The sequence below is a fragment of the Nerophis ophidion genome, linkage group LG20 (genome assembly GCF_033978795.1).
Source record: "Nerophis ophidion isolate RoL-2023_Sa linkage group LG20, RoL_Noph_v1.0, whole genome shotgun sequence".
NCBI lineage: Eukaryota > Metazoa > Chordata > Actinopteri > Syngnathiformes > Syngnathidae > Nerophis > Nerophis ophidion.
The window spans coordinates 11,164,047-11,187,182 of record NC_084630.1 but is presented as its reverse complement, the minus strand read 5'-3'; the positions used below and the strand labels follow the sequence as shown (position 1 = coordinate 11,187,182).

The 23,136-nt window shown below is 42.1% G+C and overlaps 1 protein-coding gene across 5 annotated transcripts in view; it reads right to left on the bottom strand.

The window, feature by feature from the left end:
- micu3a (mitochondrial calcium uptake family, member 3a) overlaps positions 1-23,136 on the bottom strand; it is a 66,890-nt gene that overhangs the window by 13,705 nt on the left and 30,049 nt on the right. For 2 of the 5 annotated variants that reach the window (XM_061880456.1, XM_061880454.1), the window contains 2 exons: positions 18,528-18,623; positions 1,999-2,013 (listed from right to left, as the gene is read on the bottom strand). The exons of 1 other annotated variant lie outside the window; for it this stretch is intronic. In XM_061880456.1, coding sequence (XP_061736440.1) covers positions 1,999-2,013; positions 18,528-18,623 — 111 coding nt within the window. The remainder of the gene's footprint in view (positions 1-1,998; positions 2,014-18,527; positions 18,624-23,136) is intronic. 2 more of the 5 variants (XM_061880457.1, XM_061880455.1) reach the window with 1 other exon arrangement.

The window sequence follows — 23,136 nt, the reverse complement described above, 5'->3', positions numbered from 1 at the left end:
GTTTTATCACTTTTATGCAGATGACTGCCAAATTTATATGCCGATTTCAAAAAGCCACGGCCCCCTGACACCCCTTCTCAACTGTCTATGCGACGTCAAGGCTTGGTTAGCCCAGAATTTTTTAATAATGAATGAGGGAAAAAAAGAAATTTTTGTTTTTGGTCCGGCCCTCGCTGACTTCGGACCATTGCAAAATTATGTGCGTCCCAAAGTCACCAGCCTTGGCGTCACTATAGACAGCGATTTTAAACTAGACAAACAAGTCAATGGCGTTTTAAAATCGTGTTTTTATCACCTTCGTCTTTTAGTAAAGGTTAAACCGTTTTTATCTTTTAACCTTTTTGAACAAGTCGTGCATGCTTTTATTTCAAGTCGCCTGGACTACTGCAATGCACTTTATGCTGGCATTAGCCAAAAAGCTCTCTCCCGGTTGCAGTTAGTCCAGCACGACTTTTAACAGGGGCCAGGAAACGCCAGCATATAACCCCAATTCTTCAGAGTTTGCACTGGCTCCCTGTTCATTTTAGAATTGATTTTAAAACATTGCTGTTTGTTTTTAAATCTTTACATGGACTGGCACCTCAATATATCTCGGACCTTATCCAAATTTACATTCCTGCGCGCGCTCTGAGGTCCGAGGGCCAGTTCCAGCTTGTGGTGCCCAAGACCAGACTTAAGACCAGGGGAGACAGGGCCTTCTCTGTGGTCGGCCCTAAGCTCTGGAACACTCTGCCGCTCCATGTTCAAACTGCTTCCACAGTGGAGTGTTTTAAGTCTCGTCTTCAGACCCACTTTTATTCTTTGGCTTTCAACACTACGTGAGTTGTGTGGTCCTCTGTCCTCTGTTGTCCTCTGTGTTTTTTATACACTTTGATTTGTATTTTACTGTTTTAATAGATTTTACCCTTTAAAATAGTTTTTAATCATATTTGTTTTTATATTGTTTTTATTAGTTTTATATTTATTTATTTTTTGTTTTTATTCAGTCATTGGTGGAGCATAATATATATATATATATATATATATATTTTTTATTTTTATTTTTATTTTTTTTATTTTTTTTACAATTGTTTTTAACATGGCTGTGCAGCACTTTGGAAACGTTATTGTTGTTTAAATGTGCTATATAAAAAAAGTGGATTGGATTGGATTGGATGTTGATATCAGTAATTAAGAGTTGGACAATATCTGAATATCGGCAAAAAAGCCATTATCGGACATCTCTAGTTATTTCTTATAACACCAAAACAATAGAGCGCAACACAAGGATTGTAATAATCTCTCCATGTAACCCAGACTGGTGATTAATGTTGTGACAGTAGGAAACACAACAGACCATGGCAAAGAAATAGAACTTACTGTACATTGGCGGACAGAAACAATACATTAGGAAACTGGCATGCTCAATACCCCCAAAACATGCATGCTCATTGCCACCAAACATTCTGCGGGTAAAACAGGAATATAGACGGTGAGAAGAGGCAAGAGAAGGAGAGACAACAGGAGGACTGAGACAGATAAAGACACACATGTGCATCACATGCACATTGCCACATATGCCAGATCTAGTGTCAGACCATAAACAGTAGCAGCAAACAAAACACAGATGCGAAAAATGTGAGCTGACTACACCTTTTATGTTTGATTTATAATTATTTATCATCTATTCACTTCCCGTTCCGAAAAAGTGCCAGAATTTAGTTACTTATCAGCCATTATGTTATAATATTTGTTCTCGTTACTAGTTACTGAAATAAAATGACTAAAATAACGCCTCAGAAAAAGGTGATTGGGCTTCAAGCGGTTCCAATAAAAGCAGAAGGAGGGGAAGTAAATAACATTTTTTTTCTAGCAGACATGCCCCACAGCGCCAAACCTTGTTATCCATGGCCATGCTACCATATGCAGACATCATATTGGGTCCAAACGCATATTTGCCAAAGACGGAGGAGCATTTATGTCATTCTCGTCACCGTTAAATGTTAAATAGGGTTCTACCTCAAGAGTAAAATCCTAAAACCCAAGGCAAGACAAAAAAAAAAAAAAGGTTAAACAAGACCTGTATGTCAACCCCGATTAAGACAGAGTAATGCCAATAGAGTGAGGATTGTTGCAAAAGGAAGTGCGCTATACATATATTGTTACCACTGTGGGGAAATATTTGGAGTATTTTTGTGAAATTGGGTGGGAAAAAAGTCTTAAGACACGGCATTGAAAATTGGTTAAATAACCAATAAGGTGTCAGTCTCTCTCAGTTACCATCCGACCAGGATTTTCTGGACAATTCTTTTATTCCACAGTCATGTTCCAGTACAACTGTGTCACAAGGAACAATGCAAGAAGGTCTGTAAGGGCATGCTTGGATGAATTTTGTGTTGAAAAAAAGAACACAGAGCCTTGACCTAAAGCCCATCTAACACTTTTGGGATGAAGTGATGAGGTGGAAGAGCTATAGAGCCCAGTATTCAAGGCTTCACAAATAAATGAATGAATCAACAACAATTTCCATTTTCACTCATTAATATATTCACAGAGTGGGGAAAAAAAGACGAACTGCATATTTTCTTCCATTTCCACTTCCTGTCAGTATAATGACAATTCGTCCTAATACAGTGGTTAATTGGATTTTGTTATTCTGTTAAAACTGAATAGTATGAACACTGAGATCATTTTCAATGCAGAAAACAATGCAAAATAAATATTTGAAGGGTAAATGAAGATCATCAGTGTGAAGCGACCGGAATGAGAATCAGCACCTCCAAGTCCGAGTCCATGGTTCTCGCCCGGAAAAGGGTGGAATGCCATCTCCGGGTTGGGGAGGAGACCCTGCCCCAAGTGGAGGAGTTCAAATACCTAGGAGTCTTGTTCACGAGTGAGGGAAGAATGGATCGTGAGATCGACAGGCGGATCGGTGCGGCGTCTTCAGTAATGCGGACGTTGTACCGATCCGTTGTGGTGAAAAAGGAGCTGAGCCGGAAGGCAAAGCTCTCAATTTACCGGTCGATCTACGTTCCCATCCTCACCTATGGTCATGAGCTTTGGGTCATGACCGAAAGGATAAGATCACGAGTACAAGCGGCCGAAATTAGTTTCCTCCGCCGTGTGGCGGGGCTCTCCCTTAGAGATAGGGTGAGAAGCTCTGCCATCCGGGAGGAACTCAAAGTAAAGCCGCTGCTCCTCCACATCGAGAGGAGCCAGATGAGGTGGCTCGGGCATCTGGTCAGGATGCCACCTGAACGCCTCCCTAGGGAGGTGTTTAGGGCACGTCCAACCGGTAGGAGGCCACGGGGAAGACCCAGGACACGTTGGGAAGACTATGTCTCCCGGCTGGCCTGGGAACGCCTCGGGATCCCCCGGGAAGAGCTAGACGAAGTGGCTGGGGAGAGGGAAGTCTGGGTTTCCCTGCTTAGGCTGTTGCCCCCGCGATCCGACCTCGGATAAGCAGAAGATGATGGATGGATGGATGGATGGATGAACATCATCATCTTTGGTCACGCTGGAACTTTTGATGCTTTATTTCAGGTAATACAGAACTTTACTAAACATAAAATAATACTCGTTAAGCTCTTCCTGTTGGACTTACCATTAAAGAAACACTGTAAACTAGGGTTGTCCAAAGTGGAGTCCACGGGCAACTACAGAACGCAGCTTGTCTTTTTTTTTATTGGCCTGTGGGCTTATTCTAAAAATCTAATTAGTTATCAATGAGATGTGTTCTTATATATTACAGTAATCTGCTTTATCATCCATAACAAAAAGCTTATATAGCATTTAATACAGTATAGTGACCTACATTGGCTTGATTTTGGCATGTTTAGGGCCCGATCTGCGAAGACCCAAACATCCACGCTAAACAGAGTGTGCAAACTATAACATTGTGCTTACTAATTGTGGGCAAGTTGTGTGTGATTTACTGAGATTGCTTTTAAAATTGATAGCAAGTGCACAATAGAGTGTCCGCCCTGAGATCGGTAGGTTGTGAGTTGAAACCCGAGTCATACCAAAGACTATAAAAATGGGACCCGTTACCTCCCTACGTGGCACTCAGCATCAAGAATTGGAATTGGGGGTTAAATCACCAAAAATGATTCCCGGGCGTGAACACCGCTGCTGCCCACTGCTCCCCTCACCTCCCAGGGGGTGAACAAGGGGATGGGTCAAATGCAGAGGACAAATTTTACCACACATAGTGGGTGTGTGACAATCATTGATACTTTAACTTTAAATTTCATACTTAAATGAGGTTTTTGCCTGCAGTACGTGGCTCATGGAGGATACTGGCATGAACTGCAATTGTGGGCTCCGGGCCCAAGAAAATACATTTTGCAGTTATTTTAATAGATATGAAAACATGAATGTCATTTAAAAAAAAAACGCCAGAAAACGCCGAAACGCATGAATTGAATTTGCCTTAATCAGCCAATTAACCCACCAAAAATAAAGTAATAAAATGATATTGCTCTCTGGCCGGGCGAGGTTGCCTCTACATGTGCCCAATGTTCTATCAGTCTTTTCCGATTTTCAGCTTCACAGTTGGCGTCATGTACAATTTGCTGAATATATGTGGCTTTGGGGGAAGCATGGTGGAAGAGGGGTTAGTGCGTCTGCCTCACAATACGAAGGTCCTGAGTTCAATCCCGGGGTCGGGATCTTTCTGTGCGGAGTTTGAATGTTCTCCCCATGACTGCGTGGGTTCCTTCAGGGTACTCCAGCTTCCTCCCACAGCCAAAACACATGCACCTGGGGATAGGTTGATTGGCAACACTAAATTGGCCCTAGTATGTGAACGTGAGTGTGAATGTTGTCTATCTGTGTTGGCCCTGCGATGAGATGGCGACTTGTCCAGGGTGTACCCTGCCTTCCGCCCGAAACGCAGCTGAGATAGGCTCCAGCAACCCCACGCGACCCCAAAAGGGACAAGCGGTAGGAAATGGATGGATGAATGTGGCTTTGGTTGACCAACATCAGTGTTGGGGCCTGATTTACTTGAGGTTTGCATGTACTAAAAGACGTGCAAACTAAACACACGCACATCTGATTCACTAAATTTGTGCAAAGTGGATTTTGTCTTTTAAGTGAGCAGAATAAGGAGTGCAATCCATTTTGCGTTTCGGTCTTTATTAATATGCAACATATGTGCTGATCATCTAAACACCCACAATACAGAGGGAAGATGCAAATATGATTATTTAGTACGCACAATGTGATTTATCAGCACTCATAGTTATTTTGCGAGCACTATTTTGCGTTTCGTTGAGCACATGTCAGGATGATGGACAGACAAGAAACCTCTGTCATACATTTTAGATGGTAGAAATAAAAATATTAGACGCAGCCATCGAACGACATAATTTAATAGTTGTTCGAGGACTGAAAGTACCAGTAGAGTGGAAAAACAAGTTGACTTTATATGCTTATCTGTGTTCCTTTGTATCCATTAAACCATATCCGAATGTATTTACAATATGCGAAAATATTGTCTACATTGTAAAATTCAGTCAGCCATTTTGAATATTAATTTCCGTAGATTTCCGTGTCAATGCACTGCTGCTAAAATGCCCGTACAAAGTAGTAGGTGTCTCCTGCTTGTTTGAAAACAAAGCAAAACGCCACAGGTAGAGTATTATAACATGAATATGCAGTAAATAAGTGTGTCTCCGTGGTACGCAAAATCCTTATTTAAATAAAGTGGTCTCCAACCCCTGGATTGGCAGACCGGGGTGGTGGTCCCTCTCTTTAAGAAGGGTGTGTTCCAACTATCGTGGGATCACACTCCTCAGCCTTCCCGGTAAGGTTTATTCAGGTGTACTGGAGAGGAGGCTTCGCCAAATAGTCGAACCTCGGAATCAGGAGGAACAGTGTGGTTTTCGTCCTGGTCGTGGAACTGTGGACCAGTTCTATACTCTCGGCAGGGTTCTTGAGGGTGCATGGGAGTTTGCCCAACCAGTCTACATGTGCTTTGTGGACTTGGAGAAGGCATTCGACCGTGTCCCTCGGGAAGTCCTGTGGCGAGTGCTCAGAGAGTATGGGGTATCGGACTGTCTTATTGTGGCGGTCCGCTCCCTGTACGATCAGTGCCAGAGCTTAGTCCGCATTGCCGGCAGTAAGTCGGACACGTTTCCAGTGAGGGTTGGACTCCGCCAAGGCTGTCCTTTGTCACCGATTCTGTTCATAACTTTTATGGACAGAATTTCTAGGCGCAGTCAAGACGTTGAGGGGTTCCGGTTTGGTAACCGCAGGATTAGGTCTCTGCTTTTTGCAGATGATGTAGTCCTGATGGCTTCATCTGGCCGGGATCTTCAGCTCTCACTGGATCGGTTCGCAGCCGAGTGTGAAGCGACCGGAATGAGAATCAGCACCTCCAAGTCCGAGTCCATGGTTCTCTCCCGGAAAAGGGTGGCGTGCCATCTCCGGGTTGGGGAGGAGACCCTGCCCCAAGTGGAGGAGTTCAAGTACCTAGGAGTCTTGTTCACGAGTGGGGGAAGAGTGGATCGTGAGATCGACAGGCGGATCGGTGCGGCGTCTTCAGTAATGCGGACGTTGTATCGATCCGTTGTGGTGAAGAAGGAGCTGAGCCGGAAGGCAAAGCTCTCAATTTACCGGTCGATCTATGTTCCCATCCTCACCTATGGTCATGAGCTTTGGGTCATGACCGAAAGGATAAGATCACGGGTACAAGGGGCCGAAATGAGTTTCCTCCGCCGTGTGGCGGGGCTCTCCCTTAGAGATAGGGTGAGAAGCTCTGCCATCCGGGAGGAGCTCAACGTAAAGCCGCTGCTCCTCCACATCGAGAGGAGCCAGATGAGGTGGTTCGGGCATCTGGTAAGGATGCCACCCGAACACCTCCCTAGGGTGGTGTTTAGGGCACGTCCAGCTGGTAGCAGGCAACGGGGAAGACCCAGGACACGTTGGGAAGACTATGTCTCCCGGCTGGCCTGGGAACGCCTCGGGATCCCCCGGGAAGAGCTAGACGAAGTGGCTGGAGAGAGGGAAGTCTGGGCTTCCCTGCTTAGGCTGCTGCCCCCGCGACCCGACCTCGGATAAGCGGAAGATGATGGATGGATGGATGGATGGGTCTCCAACCCTTTTCAATTACACATGCAGTGTTAGTAAATTGCACGCAACACGGCCACTAAGAGTACACGCTATTTTATAGAATGCACACATTGATTACCGCGTGGTTTTTGGATCTTCGTCAATCAGGCCCTTGTTGTCCATAGCAGTAAATCACTTTCAAGTTCTTTCTTGCTTCTGCTGCAATGGCCAAAGAATCTCAAGCATCGTTCTTTGATTGTTGTTGATAACGCTGCCAAGCCACCATAAAGCTGTTGCTTTGAAGCATGCTCTTCCCAAGAGATGTTCAAAACCTCAGGCGATCTCCTGTTGTATGTGCCGTCCAACATGCTTTCTAACCTTCTTGTGAGTAACCAGATGATTCAACCATATCCAAGGTAACATTGATTTCCACACTATTTTTAGTCTGTCCAAGGCCGCCAATGTCTTTGAGATACATATTTTGATGTCCCTTTCAGTAGAGGCTACGTATCTACAAAGATAAGTGTGTCCCTTTCGGTAGAGGCTATGTATCTACAAAGATAAGTGAATCTGTGACACTCTGTGTCTCGAGCTTTGATCGCCCCCGCAGTATAAATGGTCATAAACTCTGTTTTCTTCGAAACAACATGAAGGCCAATACAGCTGTCAGCAGTTTCAAGCATGTCTAACAGTCTTTAAGCAACCGCTGCGTTTTCTGCAAAGAGAGCTATATCATATGCATAGTCTACATGGGTTATGGATGGGTATCGCCTGCTTCTGGATTTGTTCAAAGTAAATCCCAGGTCACTGTGTGTACCTGTGTGTGTACAAAGGTGCTTAGCACATAGTCAAAGACAGAGGACGAACAGAAAGGGAGCAAGGGTTTCTCCTTGGATCACACCGGCACGGATGTAAAAAAAAATAATCTGTCACCATCTGGTGATCTAGCTATGGCTCGAGTGTGTTTGTAGAATCACTATTGCCTGGGGATAGGTTGATTGGCAACACTAAATTGGCCCTAGTGTGTGAATGTGAGTGTGAATGTTGTCTGTCTATCTGTGTTGGCCCTGCGATGAAGTAGCGACTTGTCCAGGGTGTACCCCGCCTTCCGCCCGATTGTAGCTGAGATAGGCGCCAGTGCCCCCCGCGACCCCGAAAGGGAATAAGCGGTAGAAAATGGATGGGATGGGCACTATTGCATGGGCCGTTTCGGCAGGTAGAGTATATGCCTTTAAGATGCTTGTCATTTTTTCTCTGTACACAGAGTCAAAAGGTTTAAAAAATATATATACAAAAAGCATTACTGCTTTTTGTAGGTTTTTCGCTGTGATACCTATGATTAATTTCCTGACAGTGAGAAATTGGCCAGTTGTCAAAGGATTCATCCTTAATCCATTCTGATCTTTTCTAAGCAGATTTCCAATCTTTGGTTGAATACGATTGAGGAGCATTGCAAAGGGGCAATCGGTAGAAAATGGATGGATGGACGGATGCATTGTATATTTTAGCTGCGATTGGAGTGAGTGTAATTCCTTTGCATTTACGTGGGATACCCAGATCACCTTTGTTGGGGTAGAGAAGTATACAGCTTGACTGGCGCAAAACTCTTCGGGTAAACTTCTACCAGATATGGAGATATCTGGGGCGGTTTAGCTCGGTTGGTAGAGCGGCCGTGTCAGCAACTTGAGGGTTGCAGGTTCGATTCCACCTTCCGCCATCCTAGTAACTGCCGTTGTGTCCTTGGGCAAGACACTTTACCCACCTGCTCCCAGTGCCACCCACACTGGTTTGAATGTAACTTAGATATTGGGTTTCACTATGTAAAGCGCTTTGAGTCACTAGAAAAAAAGCGCTATATAAATATAATTCACTTCACTTCACTTCACGTAGACCTGGGCAGTAGATCGATTTTTTCGATAAATTTGAGTTTTTAGTTGCAGACAATTTTTAAGTTTTTCTTTGTCTCACTTTTTGCCCTCATGAATTTCCATAACCTTCGCTCGCCCACTTACTTCCTTAGCGGAGATTTACACACCTCTTAAAACATGGCTAATGCTATCGCAAACAAAAGTAAGACGCTTGTTCCAACAACAAGAAAAGTGTTGTCTGTGCTTTTTGCCATCAGGCGTGGAACAAGTGAAGCTGCAAAGTTTGTTTAAAAAAGGCAGCAGCACAACAAATGTATTCCAGCGTCTCTCACTCGAACCGAGTGAGAGAAATGCAACTCTTGACAAAGCAAACAAGATCGGAAACACCACAAACTCCACCCAAAAAGCAATTTACTGTGGTGGAATCGTTTTCACCAGGTATTTATGATGATACCATGTACGATGAGAAAGGAGAACAATGCACAGGGCGATCACTGAAGCAGTCGCTCTGCATGTACAAACCGGACAGCTTGTACACGAGCGTGCTTCTGCAAAACTCTTGTGGAATTTTAAAGCATTTAATCAATATAGTGATGTATTACATGTGCAATGAATTGTACATTGTTTCTAACATCAGTACACACTAACAAAGAGCCCAGGATAATCCACTGAAAAGCCTGCATTTAGCTACTTACTAAAACTATATAGCGTCATCTCAATGTTGTGCTTTGCTTGTACAATAGTACATTTTTATTTACAGATTTATCTTGTTCAAGACATAAGATTTGAGTTTGCACTTGATTGATATGATTGATTTTTATTACTATTTAATAATTATTGGGACAATCTGTAGAAAATGGATGGATGGTGTCTTTATTAATGTATTGAAGTTTATTTGTTTGCAAGCAATGTGCAATGCCGCATTGTTATTTACAGAAGTATTTTTTTCAAGACAAAAGTCTTGTGTTTGCACTTTTTTAATCTCAATGTTGGGGATTATTTATTTATTTAAATGCAATGTATAATGCTCCATTTTTGTTTACAGAAGTATTTTATTCAAGCAGAAGTGCTGCCTCCCAGAGGAAGCTCTTAATTTAGTTCATTGAAAATAATTGCATAACAATTACATTTGACATCTGGTCCAAAAAGAACATTATACAAATTAGAATTTTGCTAGGAGTAAGATGCAGGGTATGCAGTGTCATTTCAAACTTTTTAACCAAATAAAAGCAATACTTGTTTTGAAGTATCTCTGTCATTTGTATTCATTGTTTTTTTTTTTGTTTTTTTTAAAAGTAAGGAAGAAAATCGGGAGCAATCGTAAATCAAATAAATGTATTGTGAAAAAATCGCAGATTTAATTTTCAGACCCTGCTGATGTCACATTTTGGGAAAACGTCAAAAGTTGGGCAAATTCCAAACGGCTCATTTAAAAGAATTATAAAAGAAGGCAAGATGGTTTTATAATATCTTTGTAAGGCCTCCATGGTTTGATTTCGAAATTTTCGGTAGGTTTTGCATAAAACGACCCCTTTAAAATAAATGGGTTGTACTTGTATAGCGCTTTTCTACCTTCAAGGTACTCAAAGCGCTTTGACACTACTTCCACATTTACCCATTCATACACACATTCACACACTGATGGATGGAGCTGCCATGCAAGGCGCCAACCAGCACCCATCAGGAGCAAGGGTGAAGTGCCTTGCTCAGGACACAACGGACGTGACGAGGTTGGTACTAGGTGGGATTTGAACCAGGGACCCTCGGGTTGCGCACGGCCACTCTCCCACTGCGCCACGCCGTCCCCTTTAAATTTGACTATTTGTACATATGCGGAGATCTTGAAAACAAAATAAAAATGCAAGTACGTATGATTTGTAATGATCTTGTATCGGGTTGATATCGATGTCGGCCAATGCTTAACGCCAAAATCGAGAGTAAAAAAGTTATATTAGGACACCCCTAAACCAAGGCACCTCTGAAAAGCAACATTAATTTTATCTTTAAATTTACACTTGACACAGCAAGCCCATGTCTGTGCTCTTTCTCCAATTTGTCAGCCCATGTAGTACAAGTAAATGACCACCAGAGTCAGTTTGTGTAAGTGAAATATAAACATCTTTGTGTCAGTTGTTCTTTTTTGTGTTGGAATGGATTTGTGATTTGAACAAAGCATCCATCCATCCCTTCCATCCATTTTCTACCGCTTATTCTCTTTCGGGGTCGCGGGGGGCGCTGGCGCCTATCTCAGCTACAATCGGGCGGAAGGCAGGGTACACCCTGGACAAGTCGCCACCTCATCCCAGGGCCAACACAGATAGACAGACAACATTCACACTCACATTCACACACTAAGGCCAATTTAGTGTTGCCAATCAACCTATCCCCAGGTGCATGTCTTTGGAGGTGGGAGGAAGCCAGAGTACCCGGAAGGAACCCACGCATTCACGGGGAGAACATGCAAACTCCGCACGAGCCTGGATTTGAACCCAGGACTGCAGGAACTTCGTATTGTGAGGCAGACGCACTAACCCCTCTGCCACCGTGAAGCCCCGATTTGAACAAAGCATAGCTTGAATATAGAGCATTTGATTCCATGTAATATGTTTTCTATACTTTACCATTTTTCAGCACAAAACACTGAACAGAGCTAAAGAAAAGAGGAGAAACATCAACAGTGCCAAAGTGATCAAAACAAGGTTATCATTCCTGGAAGTATATCAGCACCAGCGCCATGACAACATAACGATTACTTCACCCCATAGAGCACTAGCTTACACCTGGTGAGCGTGTGTCGGCGTTACAGCAGACTTTGATCATAAAGTGAAGGGTAAAAACAGTCATTAGTAATGTAAACACTAAAATGCTGTTCCTAACTCATCTATGACTAATACCACCTAGGAGCAGCTCGTTGAGTAAAGTCAGTCCAACTGTCAGTCAATTATACATTCTCAGGGCACAGGTTAGTTCACCTTTTTCTTCCCATGACCCGGTCTTTTCGCCCACCTTCTGTCAGTCCTTCCCAGTCACTTATTTTCCTCTCATGCTACACGTTCTCAGTTTACTCTGGTTTCCTTTCGCCTCCTAGTACCTGTCAATGCCTCCTCCTCTAGCTGTCAGTCAGAGAGCCTCCTTTGCCAGACAAAAGCAGAGGGCTTGACTAATCTGTTGAGTAAACACATCTTTCTTTAAACACGACCAGCTTCTTTCTTTCGCCCTAAAAGTGCTTCCCGAGCCTCTCTTTGACCCACCCACTCTGTACCCTCAACATTTGTTCACTGCTGACCTCTGGCCTTTACTCTAGGCCTCTATTACCTATTTGTTGATTGTATCTCGTTCTCTTTTTGTATATTTATCTGATCAAATGCATCACATCTTACTTCATTGTATTCGTACTTGCTGTATTTTGTGCATGTTTGCTTAATGCTGCAATCTCAAAAATGTTCCAAATGTTTTTTTTTAGTCCATACCTTAATTTCTTAGCCCTCTACATGATGCCGTGTGTGCTCTGTCCATATGACACAATGGCAGATGAAAGGCGCCTTGGATAGAGTAAATACAAGGTCAGACCCATTATGCACCACTGTCATTACCGACACTTTAGCTTCCGCTGCCACCACAGCACAAAGCCTGTCATTAGACAGCTAGCCAGCTTGCTCTGTGTTAGCATGTTATTAATCATTACCAACACCCCCAAAGCGCTTCACTGGGGATGTTTTTGTGCTCTTCCTCCCGTGGCAAACAACAAAAAGAATGTGCAGGCTTCTGATTACAAACCATTTAGCCTATTCCGACCTATAACTTACCTTTACATTTTCATGTTTGTATATGGTGCAGATTATTAGAAAAAATACTAATATTTATAATTCAGTGTCATTAATGTTACAAAAATTGAAAAAGAAGATACCTACAATACTGCAAAATATACAATTAATTATATTATACCATACTAGGTTAGACTATCCATTCTCTATTGATTGTCCCTCTCGGGATCCCAGGGGGTGCTGGAGCCTATCCCAGCTGCATTCAAGCGGAAGGCGAAATACACCCTAGATAAGTCGCCACCTCATCGCAGGGCCAACACAGATAGACAGACAACATTCACACTCACATTCACACACTAGGGCCCATTTAGTGTTGCCAATCAACCTATCCCCAGGTGCATGTCTTTGGAGGTAGGAGGAAGCCGGAGTACTTGGAGGGAACCCACATAGTCACGGGGAGAATATGCAAACTTTACACAGAAAGACCCCAAGCCTGGGGATCGGACCCAGGATCTTCTTATTGTGAGGCACACGCACTAACCACTGGACCACCATGCTGCCTAGGTTAAACTACTGTCAACTATATTATATTACATATTTTAGATGACATCTCATATATATATATATATATATATATATATATATATATATATATATATATATATATATATATATATATATATATATATATTAATCACATCGATGCAGTGGAAATACTTACAAATAATAGCAACACCCAGACAAAAGGAAGATAAATTAATTACACACTAAATATGTTTTTGTCTTCTGAAATGACTTTATGGAGAATGTTTAAGTGAGAGTTCTTCAAAAATGAATTAATTTAAAAGGGACCTGCACTTTTGGGGGAATTTTGCCAATCATTTACAATTCCTATGTAAGACAAGCAGATATATTTAAATGTTTTTATGCACTCTAACTAGTAAATCAATGTGAGCAAAAGTCTGCATACAATGGAGCCTATGGGAGTCACTTTATTCTGCTTATAAAGCACTTAAAAAACATCCAAACACTTCCATCAAGTGTGAAGTGAATTATATTTATATAGCGCTTTTCTCAAGTGACTCAAAGCACTTTACATTGTGGAACCCAATATCTAAGTTACATTTAAACCAGTGTGGGTGGCACTGGGAGCAGGTGGGTAGTGTCTTGCCCAAGGACACAACCGCAGAGACTAGGATGGTGGAAGCGGAGATCGAACCTGCAACCCTCGAGTTGCTGGCACGGCCGCTCTACCAACCGAGCTATACCGCCCCATCAAGGTTTTACATACACGCTGTAGGCATATATTTAATGTAGTAACGGGCACATTCATAAAAACATGTAATATTGACATACTTTGCTCACTTTAAGCATACGGAGGCGTATTCATTTCAAAAACGTATCACGGCGTTCACTTTTTCCTTCAACAACAACACTGATTACTACTCTCTGCAGATATGACAGCCAACAAACATAATAAAACATCACTTACTGTACAATGTTTGCTCTCACTGGGATGCTAACTGTAAGGATATTGATCTATTCCTGTTTGGATGAAGAATGACTCATAATTCTGGCAAAGAAAAAAGGGGAGTAGAAAAAAAACGTCTTTCTGGCCATTTCCGGGTTGAAGTTGGCTGTCAAAGTTTACCAACTTCTCACCTTATATTCACATCATTTTACTATCCAGGGGAGAAGCACGATTTATAATCCGGAATTCGCGTTGCGAAAGCAGCTCACCAGGTCATGATGTCAATATAGCAGCATTTGTTGTTGTTTTTGTCTCTCTGTCTAATCCCCCTCTTGTCCCCACAATTTCCCCCTCTGTCTTCCTTTTTTTCTCTTTCTATCCCCTGCTGCTCCGGCCCGGCTGCACCAAATGATAATATAAATACATTTAATAAAGCCAAATACAAATAAGGCAACAAGAGAAGTATCATACACTTCTCTTTTGTAAAGTAAATCTGAACAGCCGATATGGGCATCTACATCAACTATATGATTTGCCTGAGAAGCTGGACAAGATACAAAAAATAAAATACAGTGGGGCAAAAAAGTATTTAGTCAGCCACCGATTGTGGAAGTTCTCCCACTTAAATTGATGACAGAGGTCTTTAATTTTCATCATAGGTACACTTCAACTGTGAGAGACAGAATGTGAAAAAAAATCCAGGAATTCACATTGTAGGAATTTTAAAGAATTTATTTGTAAATTATGGTGGAAAATAAGTATTTGGTCAACCATTTAAAGCTCTCACTGATGGAAGGAGGTTTTGGCTCAAAATCTCACGATACATGGCCCCATTCATTCTTTCCTTAACACGGATCAATCGTCCTGTCCCCTTAGCAGAAAAAAAGCCCCAAAGCATGATGTTTCCACCCCCATGCTTCACAGTAGGTGTGGTGTTCTTGGGATGCAACTCAGTATTCTTCTTCCTCCAAACACGACGAGTTGAGTTTATACCAAAATGGATACATGGATGATACAGCAGAGGATTGGGAGAATGTCATGTGGTCAGATGAAACCAAAATAGAACTTTTTTGTATAAACTCAACTCGTCGTGTTTGGAGGAAGAAGAATACTGAGTTGCATCCCAAGAACACCAGACCTACTGTGAAGCATGGGGGTGGAAACATCATGCTTTGGGGCTGTTTTTCTGCTAAGGGGACAGGACGATTGATCCGTGTTAAGGAAAGAATGAATGGGGCCATGTATCGTGAGATTTTGAGCCAAAACCTCCTTCCATCAGTGAGAGCTTTGAATGGTTGACCAAATACTTATTTTCCACCATAATTTACAAATAAATTCTTTAAAATTCTAATGTGAATTCCTGGATTTTTTTTCACATTCTCTCTCTTACAGTTGAAGTGTACCTATGATGAAAATTACAGACCTCTGTCCTCTGTCATCATTTTAAGTGGGATAACTTGCACAATCTGTGGCTATATATATATATATATATATATATAGTGGGTACGGAAAGTATTCAGACCCCCTTAAATTTTTTACTCTTTGTTAAATTGCAGCCATGTGCTAAAATCATTTAAGTTCATTTTTTTCCTTTTAATGTACAGACAGCACCCCATATTGACAGAAAAACATAGAATTGTAGACATTTTTACAGATTTATTAAAAAAGAAAAACTGAAATATCACATGGACATAAGTATTCAGGCCCTTTGCTGTGACACTTGTATATTTACCTCAGGTACTGTCCATTTCTTCTGATCATCCATGAGATGGTTCTACACCTTCATTGGAGTCCAGCTGTGTTTAATTCTAATGATTGGACTTGATTAAGGAAGCCACACACCTGTCTATATAAGACCTTACAGCTCACAGTGCATGTCAGAGCAGATGAGAATCATGATGTCGAAGGAACTGCCTGAAGAGCTCAGAGACAGAATTGTGGCAAGGCACAGATCTGGCCATGGAGACAAAAAAATTTCTGCTGCACTTAAAGTTCCCAAGAGCACAGTGGCCTCCATAATGGATGAAGTACTGGCTGTCCAGAGTCGAGACCCAGGATGGACCGCTAGTCGGGACCCAGGATGGACAGCTCGCCTGTATCGGTTGGGGACATCTCTACGCTGCTGATCCGCCTCCGCTTGAGATGGTTTCCTGTGGACGGGACTCTCGCTGCTGTCTTGGATCCGCTTGAACTGAACTCTCGCGGCTGTGTTGGAGCCACTATGGATTGAACTTTCACAGTATCATGTTAGACCCGCTCGACATCCATTGCTTTCGGTCCCCTAGAGGGGGGGGGTTGCCCACATCTGAGGTCCTCTCCAAGGTTTCTCATAGTCAGCATTGTCACTGGCGTCCCACTGGATGTGAATTCTCCCTGCCCACTGGGTGTGAGTTTTCCTTGCCCTTTTGTGGGTTCTTCCGAGGATGTTGTAGTCGTAATGATTTGTGCAGTCCTTTGAGACATTTGTGATTTGGGGCTATATAAATAAACATTGATTGATTGATTGATAATCCTTAAATGGAAGACGTACGGGATGACAAGAACTCTTCCAAGAGCTGGCCGTCCAACCAAACTGAGCAATCGGGGAAGAAGAGCCTTGGTGAGAGAGGTAAAGAAGAACCCAATGATCACAGTAGCTGAAGTCCAGAGATGCAGTGAGGAGATGGGAGAAAGTTCAAGAAAGTCAACCATCACTGCAGCCCTCCACCAGTCAGGGCTTTATGGCAGAGTGGCCCGACAGAAGCCTCTCCTCAGAGTAAGACACATGAAAGCCCGCATAGAATTTGCCAAAAAACACATGAAGGACTCCCAGACTATGATAAATAAGATTCTCTGGTCTGATGAGACAAAGATAGAACTTTTTGGACTTAATTCTAAGCGGTATGTGTGGATGTAAACCAGGCACCGCTCATCACCTGCCCAACACCATCCCTACAGTCAAGTGTGGTGGTGGGAGCATCATGCTGTGGGGGTGTTTTGCAGCTGCAAGGACAGGACGACTGCTTGCAATTGAAGGAAAGATGAATGCGGCCAAGTACAGAGATATCCTGGACAAAAACCTTTTCCAGAGTGCTATGGACCTAAGACTGGGCCGACGATTCACCTTCCAACAAGACAATGACCCTAAGCACACAGCTAAAATGACAAACGAGTGGTTTCGGAACAACTCTGTGACTGTTCTTGAATGGCCCAGCCAGAGCCCTGACTTGAACCCAATTGAGCATCTCTGGCGAGACCTCAAAATGGTAGTCCACCAACGTTCACCATCCAACCTGACAGAACTGGAGAGGATCTGCAAGGAGGAATGGCAGAGGATCCCCAAATCCAGGTGTGAAAAACTAGTTGCATCATTCCCAAGAAGACTCACGGCTGTATTAGCTCAAAAGGGTGCTTCCACTCAATACTGAGCAAAGGGTCTGAATACTTATGTCCATGTGATATTTCAGTTTTTCTTTTTTAATAAATCTGTAAAAATGTCTTCAATTGTGTGTTTTTCTGTCAATATGGGGTGCTGTGTGTACATTAATGAGGAAAAAAATGATCTTAAATGATTTTAGCACATGGCTGCAATTTAACAAAGAGTAAAAACTTTAAGGGGGTCTGAATACTTTCCGTACCCACTGTATATATATATAGCAGCACAAGGAAGTTACCTCTCTGATCAATGCGCCGCTAAATGTAGGTCCTTAACGTTAGCAGTGATAATAACAACTTTGCTAATACTCGGTTAATGGGATCTAAATGTAATATTGTTGGCCCTTTTTGAATGGTTATTTATTGGGTTTTATGGCCAGACTAAAGGCAATAGACATCTTGGTTCCCATTGGCTCTATCGTAAGCAGACTTTTATTTACATAATTTACGAGTAAGAATGAATTATTTTAAAATATGTGTGTTCATGTCTCTCATGAGGATTGTGATTTATAGGTTAAAAAAAGTGCAGTTCCCCTTCAAGCAAATAAAAGATAATAAATATAAAAAAGCTTATCATTATGTGCACTTTAAAGAGGAAAAAATATTTTTAGAAATAAATATGGTGAGAGAACACAAACAAAAAAATTACACATTATGGGATAGTGGAAAAGATATGGAAGTATGTATTGACAGTTATGAAGGATGGAAATGAATAAAGACTTTTGAGACACAATTTTATAGAGTTTAGTTACAATAAAACACTTTAAAAGGATCGGGGAACTTGACGAAACATATTTTTTTACACAGGTAAATTTTGGGGAGCTAATGGCCCCAACGTCTTCATGCATTTCATTCAAGTCGTACTGTTGCATGCTTGATGAGAACACAAAACACAAAGGGATGATGATGAAAATTAGAATGGTAAAAGGGTGAAGGGAGGACTGAAAACCACAGAGGACAGACGGGTCTATGTACCTCTGCCAGGTCAGAAAAGAGGATTTGGCTGGCGCCTCGCCTCAGAACGTCCCAGTAACTCCGCGCCACAAACTCCTGACTGTCTTTTTTAAGCACCTGTAGGGGTGGTCAAGCAGGGCCAGGGTCAGTTCACTTCCAACGGCCAGACTTCAGGAAGTACATGCTTCAGTTTTCAGTATTTCACTCTATCAACTCTTATGGCAGACTTAAAGAGATGCCTTTTTATATGTTATTAATCAATTCAAATGAATAGAAAATAATACAATGTACTTAACATTGTTGTGGGAATCTGGCCCTTAATGGGCAACCGACACCGGAAACCTCTTTCATATGATTTACAGCCTTGAGGAAGAGGGAACTATAGTATTAAATAACTTTAAAGATAGTGTTTATAGTGGAAAGACCACCTGCAAACATTTAAATTATAAAGGTTAAGAACTTACATTCTCACATTAAAACCTCATAATCTATTACAGGGGTGCCCATTACGTCGATCGCGAGCTACCAGTCGACCGCGGGGGGTGTGTCAGTCGATCTCCAGCCAGGCTTTTAAAAAAAATAAACCTAAATATTAGTGATCATCAATCTTCACCAAGACGTCACTTAAATGACATTCACGGTACCGGAGGGTCTTGTGAGATGACGCTGGCTGCTGCAAGATCATTATCATTAAAATATGACCGAGAGGAAGGCGAGAAACACTTTTTATTTCAACAGACTCTCGCGCCATACCTTCCGTCAAAACTCTAAAGGCCGACTGCACATTTCCTATCTTCACAATAAAAGCCCTGCTTCATGCTGCCTGCGCTAACTAAATACAGAGTCTCGGAAAACTGGCGTGCACAAGCGATCCCTCAGAAAGCTTTCCGAGACTCTTATTTTGTTAGCGCAGGCAGCATGAAGCAGGGCTTTGATTGTGAAGATAGGAAATGTGCAGTCGGCCTTTAGAGTTTTGACGGAAGGGACGGCGCGAAAGTCTGTTGAAATAAAAAGTGTTTCTCGCCTTCCTCTCTGTCATTTTTTCATAATAATGAACTGGCAGCAGCCAGCGTCATCTCACAAGACCTTCGGGTGCCTTGAATGTCAATCAAGCAAGCTACGGAATTTGCCGCCAATGTTTTTCTTGTAAAGTGTATGGAAGCTGGATGAATTAGATGCCAAAAACCAACCACTTTCATGTGGTATTGTACAGAAAGGACAACTTTTTTTCTCCTCCATTTGAAAATGTGGGCGTTATCATCATTACTGTCTGATTCCAATCAATGCAAGTCATCAGAATCAGGTAATACACCAACATATATTCTTGTCTTCGTGAAAGAAAGACATCTATATGTGTTACACATGCCTGTATTATCATTAAACACATTTAACTTGTTTACAAAAATGTCTCTTTCATAAATAAATAAATATAAATGATATATATAAATGAGGTAGATCCCCTCGAGTTGGTCAATTGAAAAGTAGCTCGCCTGCAGAAAAAGTGTGGGCACCCCTGATCTATTATCAATACTAAAGATATGCTGGTTTCACTGAAATGTGTTCTGCCTCTAATAAGCAAGGTTCCTGTGTTCTGACCTCCTACCTGCACATTAACACATAATGCCAAAATGTTGCATTTCATAAGTGATTTGTTTTAAAAAGCTCCATATCGTTCAATATCATATACTGTAACTCACTTCAGCATCACTGTCCCCTTGAATATACATTCATCTTTTTCATATTAATCTGCAATTAATCACACAATTGAAAAAGCTGAAGAAAGCCAAAGAACAACCGTCCTTATCTATAGTCTTACTTCATACATTTTACACAGCGAAAAGAACAGGAAAATAGTATGAACCCTCTCAACTTTAAAGGCACACTATTATGCAGACACTCTTGAGCGTTATTACTAACGTTTGAAAAGGTCTTTGAATAGTCAGTCAGGTACTATTTTCCTGGGGTGCACGATAATTAGTACGTCGATATACAGAATTATGACACCGATAATTTGACAACTTAAAAAAATAGCACCGATAATCGAAACAATTAAAAATAAAAATAAATGTTTTGATAAAACTAAATTACCCATACTGTGCTGTATGTGGGTTAGGGTGAACAAATGAAGCACTCCTACCACTTATGAGGTCCTGACTTCTCTTAAACTCACCGGATCTCAGTGTAAACAGAGTAATTTAGTCGTGCGGGACTTCGTTACCTCTTTCAAACAAGACATCCTGCGTGCATTCTGCACCAGATGCCCTGCAAACACTCCGGAAGGAAGAAAAAAAAACTGTGGCTTCGTTATATAAAATCTCACGAGCCACCCTGAATTGCCGCCGCCATTCATGTCCTGAAAGCCCATTAAGACGCTTCCATCTGTAAAGAAGGTGCCCAAAGTTGGCCAACCTTATTGTTGTGGCTTCCGAAAAGTGCAAAAAGCCCTTCAGAGATGACCTTAAAGCCAAAGCAATTTGTAATTTCCACATTGAAGTAAAATAATGGCACTGTGCGTTGTCCGCTTTGGCGGGATGACTGGGCATGGAAGAGGGAGACACCCAGCTGCTCTCTTTTATTTGAGTTCCACGCTGTGTGTGCAGTATGTCCAAGCAACCTAAACTGTCAGTCATGGACACCAAGATGTGACATAAAAGTATAAAATGATTTTTTTCCCCCCCTAAAAGCAAGACACCAGCCCAGAGATAAAACACTACTGCCGAATCAAAGATACACTTGACCGCTGCCTTATCAGAGATGCTTAAGATACCGCTCCCACCATTGTTGAAGACATTAGACCTTGTCTACAGCAGATCACTTTTTAACTTCACACACAGCGATAGATGGACATCAGGACATTAGATTACCTACTGATTTACAGTACATCCAGAAAGTATCCACAGCGCTTTACTTTTTCCACATTTTGTTATGTTACAGCCAAAATTGAATGAATTAATTTTTGTCCTCAACATTTTACAGACAATACACCATAATGACAATGTGAAATTTGTTTTAGATTTTTTTGGGCATATTTATTGGAAATAAAATACAAAAAAATCCCATGGACATAAGTATTTACAGTATTTGCTCAATACTTTGTTGATGCACCTTTGGCAGGAAATGCAGCCTTATAAGTCTTTATGATGCCACAAGCTTGGCACACCTATCTTTGGGCCGTTTCGCCCATTCCTCTTTGCAGCACCTCTTAAGTTCCATCAGGTTGGATGGGAAGCGTTGGTTTACATCCAGTATGTCTCTGTACATTGCTGCGTTCATCTTTCTCTCTATTCCGACTAGACTTCCAGTTCCTGTCGCTGAAAAACGTCCCCACAGCATGATGCTGCCACCACCATGCTTCACCGTAGAGATGGTATTGGCCTGGTGATGAGGGATGCCTGGTTTCCTTCAAACATGACAACTGGTATTCACACCAAAGAGTTCTATATGTGTCTCATCATACCAGAGAATTGTTTTTGTCATGGTCTGAGAATATTTCAGGTGCATTTCGGAAAACTTTTAACTAAGAAAAGGCTTTCGTTTGGTCATCTTACAGTACAGGCCTGATTGGTGGATTTCTGCAGAGATGGTTGTCCTTCTGGAAGGTTCTCCTCTCTCCACAGAGCAATGCTGTAGCTCTGACAAAAGTGACCATAGGGTTCTTGGTCACCTCCTTGACTCGACTAAGATGATTGCAGCAATGTACAGAGACATCCTGGATGAAAACCAATGCTTCCCACCCACTCTGATGGAGATTGAGGTACTGTAAAGCGGAATAGACAAACAAAGAGGAATGGAGACTTAAGGCTGTAATTTCTGCAAAAGGTGCATCAACAAAGTACTGAGCAACGGCTGTCAATACTTATGTCCAACCATCCATCCATTTTCTACCGCTTATCCATTTTTGGTGTCGCTGGAATCTATCTCAGCTGCATTCGGGCAGAAGGCGGCGTACACCCTGTACAAGTCACCACCTCATCACGGGGCCAACACAGATAGACAGACAATATTCACACTCACGTTCACACACTAGGGCCAATTTAGTGTTGCCAATCAACCTATCCCCAGGTGCATGTCTTTGGCGGTGGAAGGAAGCCGGTGTACCCGGAGGGTCCCCTGCAGTCACGGGGAGAACATGCAAACTCCACACAGACAGATCCTGAGTGCAGGATCGAACTCCAGACCTTCATATTGTGAGGCAGATGCACCAACTCCTCTACCACCGTGCTGCCCCAACACTTACGTACATGTGATTTTTTTTATTTGTATATTTTCCATAGATATGCAAAAAAAAAACTTTTCACATTGTCATTATCGCATATTATTGTCTGTAGCCTTTTTGAACAAGTCGTGCATGCTTTTTGAACAAGTCGTGCATGCTTTTATTTCAAGTCGCCTGGACTACTGCAATGCACTTTATGCTGGCATTAGCCAAAAAGCTCTCTCCCGGTTGCAGTTAGTCCAGAGCGCGGCAGCACGACTTTTAACAGGGGCCAGGAAACACCAGCATATAACCCCAATTCTTCAGAGTCTGCATGGCTCCCTGTTCATTTTAGAATTGATTTTAAAACATTGCTGTTTGTTTTTAAATCTTTACATGGACTGGCACCTCAATATATCTCGGACCTTATCCAAA